The sequence below is a fragment of the Giraffa tippelskirchi genome, chromosome 1 (assembly GCF_054371585.1).
Source record: "Giraffa tippelskirchi isolate mGirTip1 chromosome 1, T2T-mGirTip1v1.2.pri, whole genome shotgun sequence".
Lineage (NCBI taxonomy): Eukaryota > Metazoa > Chordata > Mammalia > Artiodactyla > Giraffidae > Giraffa > Giraffa tippelskirchi.
Window position 1 is genome coordinate 51,569,434 of NC_137275.1, and position 15,350 is coordinate 51,584,783.

General features: G+C 34.3%; 1 protein-coding gene across 2 annotated transcripts in view; it reads right to left on the reverse strand.

The window, feature by feature from the left end:
- Positions 1-15,350, reverse strand: part of SLC30A9 (solute carrier family 30 member 9) — a 74,984-nt gene that overhangs the window by 40,895 nt on the left and 18,739 nt on the right. Inside the window, exons 3-7 of one of the 2 annotated variants that reach the window (XM_081524341.1) lie at positions 8,364-8,423; positions 6,095-6,194; positions 4,164-4,256; positions 3,445-3,527; positions 858-916 (exon numbers count right to left, since the gene is read on the reverse strand). In XM_081524341.1, the coding sequence (XP_081380467.1) occupies positions 858-916; positions 3,445-3,527; positions 4,164-4,256; positions 6,095-6,194; positions 8,364-8,423 (395 nt within the window). Of the gene's footprint in view, positions 1-857; positions 917-3,444; positions 3,528-4,163; positions 4,257-6,094; positions 6,195-8,363; positions 8,427-15,350 lie in introns of both variants that reach the window. The other variant, XM_081524282.1, reaches the window with a different exon arrangement.

Below are 15,350 nucleotides of genomic sequence, written 5' to 3' on the forward strand. Positions count from 1 at the left end.
TGACACAGATTTCAGAAGTCAAACAGCTGCTATTCAAAAATCTGATGATGATAATCCTCCATGCAAAAAAAGATATAAAGCTAGCAGTAAGTCTTCCCAGGAGGCAGATCTCACCAGCCTAAATTACTCCATAGCAAGAGGCAGGGGCAGTGGCTGTCAAGGCATAGAAGTGACTCACATGACATACAAAGGCCCTACCACTGAAGAGAATCCAAGTCTTCAGTGCAGCACTGGGGTGACAGAAATGCAGGGCTCAAAAGGGAAATGGAAATTAAGAGGCTTTGAATACGATGAATGGGAAAGAAAAGTATATCAAATAAGGTATGACTAGAGTTGTCATCATTGCTAATTTCTAAATTTTCCAAAAAGGATGCAATGACTCAAATTTAAGTCAGAAGAAAAGAGAAAATTTGCAGAGCTAGCCCTTTCTCCAGGTATGGTGCTCACTTCTTGACAGGAGACACCTCCAGCTCAGTTTAAATGCAAGGCTGACTCTGGACATGACTACTTGGCATCTTGGAAGTGTTGGTGGCTTTGATAAGAGCTCTTTCAGTGGAGTGGTGGGAATGCAAGTCCAGTGAAGGACTTAGGAGAAAATAAGAAATGGACACTAAAGGTAAGCTTTCTATACTGGTCCCAATATGAATTTCCTTCTGGTAGGAAGGAAAATAAGAGTATTCTGGCACACTTGTAGATAAGGTAGTAAATTTGGTAATGGAAAGATAAGGTATATTTTTAGCAGATTAGATCTATCTTGGAATAGGATCACAGACATGCTAGATTTTCATCATGGACAGATACTAGGATTTTCTGTGAAACACATACTCAACATAACATTAAAGGAAAAATATTCTTACCTTGGTATTTCCCAGAAAGTCTCTATATTCTCTCAGTATTTTTTGGTTTCTGAATAGCCCTATAAAAAAAGAATTACGCAATACATTTAGCTCATACATATTCTTATCCTTTCACATTTTAGATTAACACAATTATTCTAAGGCTATGTTAAACAGTCTTCTCCCAGATACAAACAAAAATATCAGGTGATGGTAAGAAATCTGAATTTGCGACTTGATTAAAAAATGGGCTAAGGACGTGGATAGACTTCCCTCCAAAGATGATATACAGCTGGCCAACAAGCATATGAAAAGGTGCTCAGATCATAATCATCAGAGAAATGCAAATTAAAACCACAATGAGGTATCACTTCACAGCCATTAGGATGGCTACTACCACAAAACAAAAACAAAGAGAAAGAGAAAATAACAAGTGTAGGCAAGGAATGCAGAGAAACTGGAGATCTTGACTATACTGGTAAGATTATAAAATATTGCAACTGCCATGGAAAATAATATAGAGGTTCCTCAAAAAATTAAAAACTATCATATGATTTAGTAATACCACTTCTGGGTATATATCCAAAAAAAAAATGAAAGCACTGTCTCAAAGAGGTTATTTTCACACCCTAATTTATAGCAGCACCATTCACAATGCGCAAGAAATGAAAGTAACCAAAACGTCCATGGACAAATAAATGCTGAACAATGTGGTATGTACATACAACGGAAATCCTGTCACACGGATGAACCTTGAGGACATTATGCTAAGTGAGGTAACTTAGTAAAAAAGACAAACACTGTATGACTCCATTTATATGTGGTATCTCTAGGAGTCAAGATTCATAGAAACAGAAAAAAGAGTAGCTACCAGGGGCTAGAGGGACAGGAGAACTGTTAAACAAGTATAGTTTCAGTGCAGCGAGATGAGTTATTTAAGCTTGATACAAGAATCAATTCTCCATCTTTAGCTCAAAGTTTAAAAATAAGGAAAAAATATTTTATTAGTATGCTTTCTCAAATTCTGTACTTTAAGTATGTCCTCTAATATATGTACAAGGCTAGTCACAGCATCGTTATTTTAACAGTAAAAGACTGGAAATGACCTAGGTGAAAATGACTGAATAAACTATGGTGTACCCCCAAAATGGAGTATTATAAAAGAAATGAAGAAACCTCTCTATTTCCTGCTATGGAATGTTCTCTGGGACATATAATCAAGTTAAAAAAAGCAAGCACAGAAGTACATAGACTATGCCTTATTTATGAAAAGGAGGGTCTCAATTACCAGTATGTATGCTATTTTAGTAAAAATAACAGTCAAACTAATTTTTTAAACACTTACCTACGCTAGAGGGAGGAAAAAGGGTGGAGAAGACAGGGATGGAAGCTGAACTTCTCTAAAGTATTTTGTCTTTAAAGTATTTGAGGTGACTTTGGAACCATATAAATGTTTTACAAAATTATGAAATAAAAATAAATCAAATTTCTTAGAAGCAAAACGAAACAAATGAACCTATTTTTGTATCTAGTAGATGGTTTATCCACACAGTGAGAGATTACAAGTAACTTTAAAACATTTGACTGTATATCCCCAGTGAGATACACAGTAAAGACAAAAAGAAAAACAGAAATCTTAAATCATCTTATCAGCAAGAATACTGATACTGATAGTGTGAAACGACACTGTATTCTATGTGTGTGTATATACATATAAGAACAAATAAAAAATGTAATTAATGATGTTAATGAATTAAGAAATAAGATACAAAAGTAAGAGATACAAAAGGAAAAAAGGAAGGGGAGTAAGTTTATCAAAATAACCTACGTATTTTCTCTTAAGAAACAAAAAGTATTTCCTAACTCTGTCCACTGAAAATACCTTAAAATATATCAACCTATTAAAAAAAATTGAGTACCCCTAATGCCCACAGGTCTCTAAATTTTATTTCCTGTTAAGAGGAAAAGGGGCTCCTACTATAAATGCTGATACCAATCTGGGTCAGGGTAGTGGTTACTGGAGGGGAAGGGGCAGGGTTGAGGGTCAAATGGGTAAAATGGATCAACTGCGTGGTACCAGATGGAAAGTAAATTTTTGGTGGGGATCAAGTTGTAGGGTAAACAGAAATAGAACATATAATGTTATGTAAACCAATGTTACCTCAGTAAAAAGTAAATAAAAAAGAAAGTAAACATTTCATTCCTGTGTATTTAAGTGCAGGTCTCTTTAGCTTATCTGTGAATATAAAGATACTAAACAGTTATCTGCTTCTTCCGGGAGGCCAAAACCCCTTAGAAACTAGGATTCACTTTTAGAACAGGTACAATCTTCAAATCAGACCCTGAGTTTTAGTATTCATATGTCTTACAGAAACGAGAAATTAGCTTTGCTTGCTCTCATGATTTTTAAAAAGCTATCGAGAGGAAAACAAACAGATATTGTTTTTATAAAATAATTAAACCCCAAAATGAAAACTGGCATTTGCTAGAACCAACAAAGCCAAACACAAGAGGTGGCGGCCACTAGGGAGGACATAGGTACTACAGACACAGGTCTCATTCACAAGTTGCCTTTCAGTTAACTCAGCTTTAAATTGAATATACTTACTTTCTCTATATTCTATTTCTGCTTCCTTACGAAGTTTTTTCTCTCTGGCAAGAGCTTCAGGGCTTCCCCAAACTTCCAAAGATCTATGTACACATACATGGCCACCATTCAATAATACAATTTTAATGAGTATGAAAATCATATTTAAATCTAGATAACTAAAACTATATGAAAATTTAACAAACCATAGGTCCTTTAGGAAAAATATAAAGCACTTATGAAACTTTCCTAAATTAAATCTACACAATAAGAATAAATTCAACGGCAAATTTTCTAAGAAAATCTGACGTTTTTTGCTAATTAATACATACTAGTAACTCTCAAACAAATCTGCAAATGTAAAAACATTCTGCTTTTGGGTTTTCCTGGTGGTCCAGTGGCTAAGACTCCATGTACTCCCAATCCAGGGGGCCTGGGTTTGATCCCTGGTTGGGGAACTAGATCCCTCATGCTGCAATGAAGAGTTGATATGCTGCAACTAAAGATTCTGCATGCTACAACTAAAGATCCCACATGCCGCAAAGAAGATCAAAGATCCTGCATGCCACAATTAAGACCTGGTGCGGCCAAATAAATAAATAAAAGTAAATACTTTTAAAAGTATGTATATATTCTGCTTTTAAAACATGTCATTTAAAAAATTCTGAGTCTGTCTAAAATGGGTTTTTATTAATCCCAAATTCAGCTTGTATCTTATCCTAAAAGAACTATGTTCTTACTTTGCCTCCACATCTGATCTCAAGTATACAGTAAAGGACTCAGTATCCTCATGAGGACTTCGTCGTCTGATTTTTCGAAGTTGTTCCAGATCACTAAAGAAAGAAATATGTTGAATTTATTCAGAGAAGGTTCATATAGTTCAGGATTATTAAGGGCAGATAAAAACCACTAAGCCTCATTTTAATAGCTAAAGCTGGACAGCCTGTAAAAATCAGTTTAAAGATGACATTTTGTACATAAAAGTGGTTTAGAAAGAGTTGAAAAACTAAGAATTATTCTTGACTCAATATAGATACCATAATATAATATGTAGTGAGTCAAATCCTTTATCAGTGCTTGTCCTTTATCTGCTATGGATACACCACTGCAATATCTGATGTATGAAGAAAAAAAAAAAGTAGAAAGAACACAGGTTAGAGTATTACTCCTCTATTTGAGAATGTAAACTTAATATTTACAGTCATTTGTTTACATACAGATTAACTGTCATTGTTCACTCGCTAAGTTGCATCCGACTCTTTGCAAGCCTATGAACTGCAGCATGCCGGGCTTCCCTGTCCTTCACTATCTCCCTGAGTTTGCTCAAATTCATGTCCAGACTAATACTAAGTGGTAATATCATTCATAGGTATCAATTTATAAAGAGTATGTGTCAATTTCATGCTATTTAATTATTTTCCTTTCTCTTAAATTCTGAAAGGTTGATACATTCATCAAGTCACTCTGCTAAACAGTCATTCTAAATTTGATCATTGGTCTTCCTAAGGAAATTTTGTAATAGCAATAAAAGACCTATAAACAAAAAACTGAGGAATTCCCTAGCGGCCTAGTGGTTAGGATCCCAGCTTTCTTGCTGTGGCCTGGGATCAATCCCTGGCCAGGGAACTAAAATGTTGTAAGCCATGTGCTGCGGCCAAAAAATAAAAAAATAAAGGTCTAGACCTGGTAGCAAAACATAAGTATTCTGGTTCCCACTATGTCACTGACTCACTAAATGAACCAAGTCATTACTAACATCTTTATTATATTTCCTGGCCTATAATATGGAGACAGCTATACCTAACCTACTTTACTCACAAAATTTTTGTATGGGAAACAAAATATAGTTTTATATCATTATTATAATTGGTTGTTGTTTCAATATTTATAGAAGTTATAAAACTGATTATAGGAATCCTTATTTATTGATATTATACCATATGCTACCCAGGCCAATATTCTGGCCTGGAGAATTCCATGGACCTAGTCCATGGGATAGCAGAGTTGGACATGGCTAAGGGACTTTCACTTTATACCCTAGAAGATGTACCACGGTGGGGGCGGTGGAGGGAGAGCCTAGATCATCTGATGTCTAAGTTGCCAAGAAATCTTCCACTTAAATATATAGCTTTTCTAGAGAAGCATACAAAAGAGGGGAAAACATTTAAATTTGTAAAAAATATACCTCAATAAATCTCTTCAGTTAAAAGAAAATAATAAGATACTAGAAAGAAGTAAAATAATTTACACTCAACACAAACTACAGCTGGAATGTGAACATAAACATAATAAAATTGCTCTACCAAAAAACTCCAAAACTGTAAAGCTATATAAATATACAAATACTCTAATTGATAATTCTGCTACATATTAACAATAGAATTCCTAAGGTTCTTGTCGCACATAGATTTTTGACGAACCTGGTTTTTTGAGTTAAAGGAGCCAAGAAAGACTGGAATTGCTCAAGCTGGAACAGTCTTCAGTTTAATAAGCTAACAATTTTAACATTTTTAAAAAATATTTTTAACTGAATAAAAATATTTCTTCAATTTTAGGAAGGAACCATAGTAAAGTTTCCACATGGATGGTAGCTGGTAACAAATTCTAGGAAGTAACTGGTTATTTAGATTAGATAGAACAAACCACTACATTTAAAAATAAATTACCGTACCTGGATTTGAGGCAGAACTCATTCATTGCTCTGACTCCAGTGATGAAATTATTCTGAGTATACTTTGGTCCATATTCCCTCTTTTTAAGAACTGCTTTGACTAAAACCAGAAAAAAAAGGAAAACATACTAAATATGAACACTGGAAGTCACATTTGAAGATGAACATATGCTGATTTTTAAGTGGGGTCACTAGCGAGTTCCACAGAAAACAGGTTTTTCCTGATGCACTGGATGGCATCAGGGGAAAATAAAGCCTACTTCAAGTACAGAATAGGAGAGAATTAAACTTGCAACCACCCAGCTTTTAACTCCATAGTTCATCAGTGAGTGCTTGCATGCTAAATCGCTTCAGCTTCAGTCATGTCTGACTCTCTGTGACCCTATGAACTGTAGCCCACCAGATTCTTCTGTCCATGGGATTCTTCAGACAAGAATACTAGAGTGGGTAGCCATGTTCTCCTCCAGGGGATCTTCCCGACTGATGCCAAAAGATCAACCCTTTGTCTAAAGGACACCTTACAAAGGTATTACTGGTCTGTTAAGTCATACTAGTACAATTTAAATTGCTTGGAAAGTCTAAGTGAAAATGAACTGAAGTTTCAATTAAAAAATTACATGCTGGTTCAGTGTTTTACAAACACTGGTGAAACCAGCATTAAAAAAAAAAAACACCAGAAAGTAATCAAAGAATATTGCATATAATGAAGAATCAGCAGTTTTTGTGAAAACTTGTTTCAGTTACATATAATCATCTGTATATATACTAAATCATTAGTAGTTTCTATGTGGGTTGCAGTCAAAAAAAGTTTGAAATTCACTGAACAATTTCACATAAAGTAACAAAGGTGAAATAAATATAAGGAACATTTTTATCAGTTAAAAATTATAGGAAGTTAATTATAGATTATAGGCAAAACACTGCCTTCTATTAAATTATTCTATTATCAAGTACCAAACTGTTCATAAAAAATGACAGACATCAATAACCAAATACCAATTTGGCATCAATTACACTCCGTGGATTAAAAATTATAGCCAACATTGGTCTATTCATTTTTATAAAGTTAGACTTTTAGTCACATGACATAGATAAATAACATAAGCATATCCTGGAAAAGCAGGAGAAAAACAGCAGAAACTCATGTGTTCTGTTTCAAATTGTTGCCAAGTTACTTCATATTCTATTCTCATATCTAGTAACTACTAAGTCTTCTATTGTACTTGCAAATTGAAAGAATAAATTAAGACTAAATTACCCACTGAAAAAGGTAAAAAGATTCTTAAAACACGAACTATGAAAGTCAAAATTCACAAATCATAGTTAATAAGAACATTTCAAAAATAAAATTCAATATAAAAATCAAAACTTTATTTGAAAAAAGTATATAAGGAAGTTCAGGTTTCTTTTTGCGTAAGTTTAAGTCTCTAAACTACCTTATTCTAATAATCCTAAAATATTAAATTCAAATAAGCTTCTCAGAGAGGAGAAATACATCTCTCTTCAAAAAGATTAGTTTTTTTTAACTACTTTTTAATAATTTCTTCAAAGTATCTAGAAATCCCTGTTGGCCTGTCCTGGCCCAGATTATTGATGGTAACACAACATTAAGTATTCTTAATTGTGACTGTACAGTATGTATCATCTCCACAGTTATCCTACAAAAAAGAAGTCCCAGTCTCAGCACTACCATAGAGGAGAAAACTATGACTCAGAAAAATCAAGTAAACTGCCCAAAGCCACAAAGCTGGTACATGCTAAAACTACAAACTGAATTTACTTTTGTCTGACGCCAAAGCCATGGTGATCCTACTCACAGAATTAGTACCTCCACGAAATATGCTGCTTTGGACATGGGAGCCATAGCCCATTATAAAGAAGAGAACTGCAAACAAGAATTCCTTCATTACTTAATCACTTCTAGAAATGGAAATCAAGAATGTCCAAACTATCTCGATTTCAACATGCCACAGGTATTGGCCTCTAGCTCTTTATTAATCACATTACTTTTCTAAAAATGACAAAACAATTTTTATTTACCTTTACTCCTTTCTTTGGGCTTTTGAATTAACAATTACATTAAAATTTATGACCAGAATGCAAATTTCAGTAGAAAATTAGTTTATAAATAGAATCCTTATGGTCAATATATTTTTTAAAAAGTAAAAAAGAATATATCTTTATAACTATAAAAATATCTATATAAACTAATTTTATATATTTACTTCAAAACACCATTATAATAAAAAATAGAATAAAATATATTTACCTCTTACTTGGAGAGGTTCTTGTTTAATAATTGGAGCTTTCAGTTCTGCACCCATATTTTCTGCTGTAAAGATTAAAAGTTATTTTAAGTAGTTGTTTTCATATAAACCCTATAAACTTAATTAACATTTGCTAAAACAATCTGGCAATGTATAAAAAAAGATAATATATCACAGACCAAGATAAATCCTAGGATTTATCTTAGGAATGAAAGAGTACTTAAACGTTGTTGTTGTTTAGTTGCTAAGTCACGTCCAACTCTTCTGCAACTCCATGGACTGTAGCCCACCAGGCTCCTCTGTGCATGGGATCTCCCAGGCAAGAATTCTGGAGCAGATTGCCATTTCCTTCGCCTGAGGGTCTTCCTGACCCAGGGATTGAACCTGCATCTCCTGCATTGGCAGGGAGGATTCGTTACCACTGAGCTCCCAGGGAAGCCCAGTTAAACATTAGAAAATCTATTAATTCCTCTCATTAACAGATTGAAGGAAAAAAACTATAGAATCATTTCAGGAGCTAACCAAAAAGCACTTAATAAAATTCAGCACCCATGCAAGTTTCAAACCTTTTTAAGAAAAATTAGGACAAAAGGAATTTCCTTAGAGGGTAAATAAAGCAAACCTGTAACAAACACCATATTCAATGGTAAAAATTTAGATGCATCCCTTTAAAACAAGGAACAAAACAAGGGCACATGCTGTTGATTTTTCCACCCCCAAACCATTCTAGAGATGCTATTCAATGAAGAAAGGATGACTATTAAATGGTTATTGGGACAACAGTACAACCCTCCCCCACTTCAAAAAACATTTAATAAAATGAAACTGCAATCTACCTCATACCATAAACATCCAATTCCAGGAAAATTAATGATTAAAGACTAAGGCATTTACATGATTAGGTGGCACTAGTGGTAAAGAACCCACCTGCCAATGCTGGAGACGCAAGGTATGAAGGTTCAATTTCTGGGTTGGGAAGATCCCCTGGAGGAGAAAATGGCAACCCACTCCAGTATTCTTGCCTGGGAAATCCCATGGACAGAAAAGCCTGGCTACAGTCCATAGGGTCGCAAAGAACAGGACACAACTGAGGCAACTTAGTACGCACGCATGATTAATAGACAACAATATACAGAGAACAGAAAGCTTCAAACTGGGCAACTGTATTTCCAACAAATACAATCAATAAAGGATAAGTATGAAGAATATTTAAGAATTCCTCCAAATGTGTTAAGAAAAAGACAACCCATTAGAAAAACAGAAAAGGGCAGAATACAAGAACAAACTTGCACAGGAAAGGAAATACAAATAACCAATAAACATATGAAGAGATGATAGCCTTGTTATTAACAGAATCCAAATGAAATCACAAGATGCCATTTAACAACCATCGGATTATGAAATATGAGAAATATGATAATATCTAATGTTGGCAAGGGTATGGAGCAATGGTAACTCATATACTACTGGCTGAAATACAAACAGGCACAATAATCTTGATAAACAAATTGGCATTATCTAATGTAGCTGAACACAAGTATAACCTACAACTTAGCAATTCTATTTCTAGGTCACCATACTTGGCACACAGAAACTTCTACAAGGGTATAAAAAGATGAACATTCAAAGCAGTACTGTGTTCTGTTGTTTCAAACTGGAAACAACCCAAATGTCCATAGGCATGAGAAGAGATAAAGAAACCATGTTATAGTCATTGAGCATTTTGTACATCAGTAAAGAAGAAAAAACATAATAATGGCTATCTTTATTTCCACCTTTACTATTAATGTAACTGCAAGCACTATTTAAGCACTTAACGTGCATCAACTCATTTAATTCACACAACAGCCCCCAAAAGTACATGCTGTAATTATCTCAATGAAAATTAATGAACTAGACACATATACAATTAAGATAAATCATGGCAAAAAATTTTAATAAAAAAATAAATCACAGAAGAATACATACAATAAACCATCACAATAAAGTAGAAAAATAAGCTAAACAATTAAGGACATATACAACTGTCTAAATCTATTCCTTTTTTTTTTCACTCAAGAGACTGAAACACAAAATTCAGGACAGTCACATGGATACAAAGGGTGAAAGGAACTATGAAAAGAAGTATTAAGGATAACAAGAATGTGATCAAGAATGCAAGGTTAGGTTAGGTGGTAAATTACAAGGTTAGGTGGTAAATTATAGGTGTTGATTACATATATTCTTATACATGTATCAAGTATTTTGTAATAAAAACCTCATCCTTAAGATATCTTCCCTTATTATATTTATATTGTCATTCAATAATAAAATAACATTTTTGAGCCTATTAAAAATAGCTTACATTTACTATTTACCATGTGCCACATACAGTACTATGTCCTTTACATGCATTATTTCATTTAATCCTCACAAAGCTGCTCTGAGGTAAGTACTATTATTATCTTCATCTTATTCATCTTATTTGGAACTTCCCTCAAAGTCACATAGCTAGTATTTTAAATATGGAAGCACAGTCAGGATTAAAACCCAAGTCATTTTATTAGTCTACTCTTTTAACCACTTTCCTACATTGCCTCTATATTTAAAATAATATTTGGTTTATAAGTTAATATTTGTATGTTTTCAGGAGAAGGGGATAGAAGTGAAACTAGATCACCAATGTGGAGATCACTGGTAACCTTTTGACAACAGCAGTTTCAGCAGAAAGAGTAGTGATGGAAACAACAGGTAGAGGTGAGAAAGGGAGATGAGACAGTGAAAGCAGTATCTGGACTTTCAGTAAGAGCTGGAAAAGAGAATGGAGTCAAGGAATCATTATTTATCAAAAATAAAATAATGATTTTATTTTTATAGAGGTGGAAGTAATGAAATAGGGAAAATAATCATTTCTACATATTTAGAATATGTATCTATATAAATGATAGGCAACACCATGAAACCTAACCTGGTTACCTAATTTAGCCTTCTGCCACCTTACTGTCTGTTTTTGGTTTACCATCCTTTTTTTTCTTGCTTTTATTTTTATTTTGCCTTTCTGGCCATCTGTTAAGATTGATAAAATTTTCTATATTCTCCTCTCACCCCACCTCCATGCTGGTTTTTGAATTTACAAGATTAAAGTTCTACTGTTTTCATGATTCCATTTAGAAATTTAACATACATGCTTTCCTATAAATCTTTCTAATCATCGGTAAGGTTATTCACCATCTCTACCTTCCTCTGAACAAGAAAAATATCTTTAACCACTGAAACTTCTTTTATCTTACTACTCTAAAATTTTAACATTTAATATAAAGTTTACTTTTACTATCAATAACTTTACTAACACATTTAAACTATTTCTTGCTCTTCACTGTCCCAACCCTTCTTTCCCTGAGTTTACTCTGCATCTTACAGAAACACGTATTTGAATAGTTGTTTTTTTTTTAATATGGGTAGTTTAGTAGTAAGTGATAAGTCATCTTTATATGTGAAATGTTATTTTGCCTTTCCCCTGGAATGATTATTTGCGCACTCAGTTGTGTCCAACTCTTTGTGACCCCATAGACTGTAGTTCGCCAGGCTTCTCTATCTGTGGAATTCTCCAGGCAAGAATACTGGAGTGTGTAGCCATTTCCTTTTCCAGGGGATCTTCCCAACTCAGGGACTGAACCTTCATCTCCTGCATTGGCAGGCAGATTCTTTACCACTAGTGCTACCTGGGAAGCCCAAGAGCCCATAAGATTGTATTTATTAGATGATATAATCCTTTTAAGGCCCCAATGATTATTTAGATCATGTAAAATTCTAGGGAACACTTATTTTTCTTCTGACCATTTCATGGACAGTACTTCAAATTATTCCTCCTTTATTTTCTGCATATTGTTGCAGATAAAAAAGTCTACTTCAAAAGAGTAATAACAATTGTACTAACAACAGCCTGACTTTTTGGAAGCTAAGTTGGGTTGTTTCTTTTTCAGTTTTGAAATCTATGGATTTTTCATTTATCCTGTTTAGTACTAAAAGTGTACTTTTGATCTGAAGATTGATTTTCTCAAATTCTGAAAAATTCTCATGAATTACCTCTTTATATATATAATTTCTCCAACCTCTCTCTCTCTCTGAAATGCCTGTTAAATATAGGCTAAAGCTTCATGCCTTTCAAAAGCTTTTTCATTTTTTTGGAAAATCTTTTTACTTTCTTATGCACATTCAGAATGAATTTCAATTTACTAATTCTCTACTTGACTATGGCTATTTAATGTATTATACTCTTATTTTAATGATCACACTTTCATTTCTAGGCATTCTCATTGGCTCTTCCAGATCTACTTGTTATGCTTTTATTTCTGCCAGATTGTATTTCAAAATATGAGTACTTCCATTTATTCTTTTGAGGATATTAAACTTTTTTGAAGCAATTTGGGCTGTTATTTTAAAATTATCTGGAGTTAATTCATATTTGATTGTTGATTTTGTTGGCTTTCTTGTGCTAGAATTCTTTGTGTATTTTTTACTGAGATATAATTGACATAAGGTTAAGGTGTATAATATATTAACTTATATATTACAATATGATACTTCATGTACTTCTAAATTTTGGATTTTGCAGTCTTATTCTGAAAGAATATGTTGTTTCACTCTCCTCTTCATGATCTATTGCCCAGAACTCAATCCGACCCTTCTGTCCTGAACCAGATCTCACACTGTCAGTTTGAAATAACTACGCTCCAGTTTAGTCTGCCAGCCAGCAAAAAGGTTTAAGTTCCTGTTCTTTCTGCTGCCTCCACCTACCCTATAGCCTCCTATAACACAGAGCCCCAGATAACAAATAGAAGAGGCTAGCTTCAGCCTCCTATAGGAGGGTGGATGGGTAAATTCACACAATGAGTCTGGCTATGCATGCAGCACTTACAGATCCATTACCCTAAATGAGCCAAACTTCTGGCTGCCAGTGCCTGCTTACAAACCCAGAGGCTGGTACCTTCTGTTTCAATTCTTGGACACATCTTTTTTTGAGTCCAGTTACTTCTTCAGTTTTCTCTTTGTATATCTGGTCTATCACACCAGTAAGTGAGAAGCTGAATGGTTACCTCAGAGCATTCCTTCAACAATGCTATTGCTATCTGATCCAAATTTCCACCAATCCATTGATTTACCTTCTTTTAACGCTCTTATGTATAAATTAAATATCAACAGAATAGGCACTTAACAAAAACAAAACTCTCTTCAAAATATAAGCAAAAAAATCTTACCTGTAATATTTAGTATATTTCTCAATTATTTTTCAGGAAAAGCCACTGGGGAAATGACTTAACATGGTATATTATGTTTTCATAACTAAAACATGTACAGCAAATCCAAAAAGGCTTTATTTTCACTGTTCATCAGATTCTAAGTAAGTTATGATGACACACTGGTTAAAAACAAACAAAAAAGAGGCCTAAAAACACTTCTATTTAATTAGTAACCATGGCTTCCAAGTGAAGAAAGCTGAGCACCAAAGAATTGATGCTTTTGAACTGGGGTGTTGGAGAAGACTCTTGAGAGTCCCTTGGACTGCAAGGAGATCCAACCAGTCCATCCTAAAGGAGATCAGTCCTGGGTGTTCATTGGAAGGACTGATGTTGAAGCTGAAACTCCAATACTTTGGCCACCTCATGCGAAGAGTTGACTCAATGGAAAAGACCCTGATGCTGGGCAGAATTGGGGGCAGGAGGAGAAGGGGACGACAGAGGATGAGATGGCTGGATGGCATCACTGACTCGATGGACATGGGTTTGGGTAAACTCCAGGAGTTGGTGATGGACAGGGAGGCCCAGCGTGCTGCGATTCATGGGGTCGCAAAGAGTCGGACACGACGGAGCGACTGAACTGGTGGCTTCCAACATTTGATATTGATCAGTTACATGACTGATATTTTATTTCTGTCTAGCTATACAGCAAACAAATTCTAAAGCATCTTTATCTATAGAATCTATGTATCAATTACTTAAAATTTTGTTTTGGGAAATAGAGCCCTGGGTAGACAAAAGTGAAGGGATGGGGTGGTAGAATATTAAGCTTTGAACACTCATCTAGTGTGTGAACAACTGAAATCTACTATCTAAAATTTCAGACAGCCATTCTTTCTACAATGATCAAAGTCATTCAAACAAATCACATAAAATGAGGTGCTCTAATACTGATATTTTTGGATATTCTTCTTACCACAAATTGTCTAGATATTACTAAATATATAGTGTTAAGACTCACAAACAAGAAATGCTAGTAAAAGGCTCAAACACATGTAGGAATACTTTTTTCACATACCACCATCTTAATAAATTTACACTGGATCACTGGAGTAGAATCTTGATGATTTCAACAGGCAACCAGACATTCTATCCATGAATATCTCCAGACATTTTGTTTTAAGCTCAAGCCCTGGCTGTTTGCCACACATCTGCTGTCATTAGCAAAATTAAAACTGATTTTACTAAAATTTAAAACATCTGAATGCTCCTTAAGAACTTAACGATTCCTCAGCAAGTCTCTGCCTCTTAATGAGCTGTTTCTGACTTGTATCATGTGATTTGAATTATTCAAAAGTCAATCTCAAACTCTTAAATATACAAATTATCTTTCAATCAAGCAATTACTTGCTATCTATCTGATGGCTGGTGGTTTAGTCGCAAAGTTGTGTCCGACTCTTGCAACCCCGTGGACTATAGCCTGCCAGGCTCCTCTGTCCATGGGGTTCTCCAGGTAAGAATACTGGACTGGGTTGCCATTTCCTTCTCCAATCTGATAGCTAACAAAGTCTAATTTGGCCTAAGAAAATTCTGAAAAATTGAGCCCAAAATAAAACCATCAGTAAACAATGTAGTCCTAATAAAATAAACTTAATATTTTAATTTCACAAGTCAGCAGAGAAAAAAGAAACTGAGTTACAGATTTCAATTTCAAGCATTCTATAAAGTGGAACCAACATTAAATATCTTTGCCTGAGTCAATGTTCTCCTCAC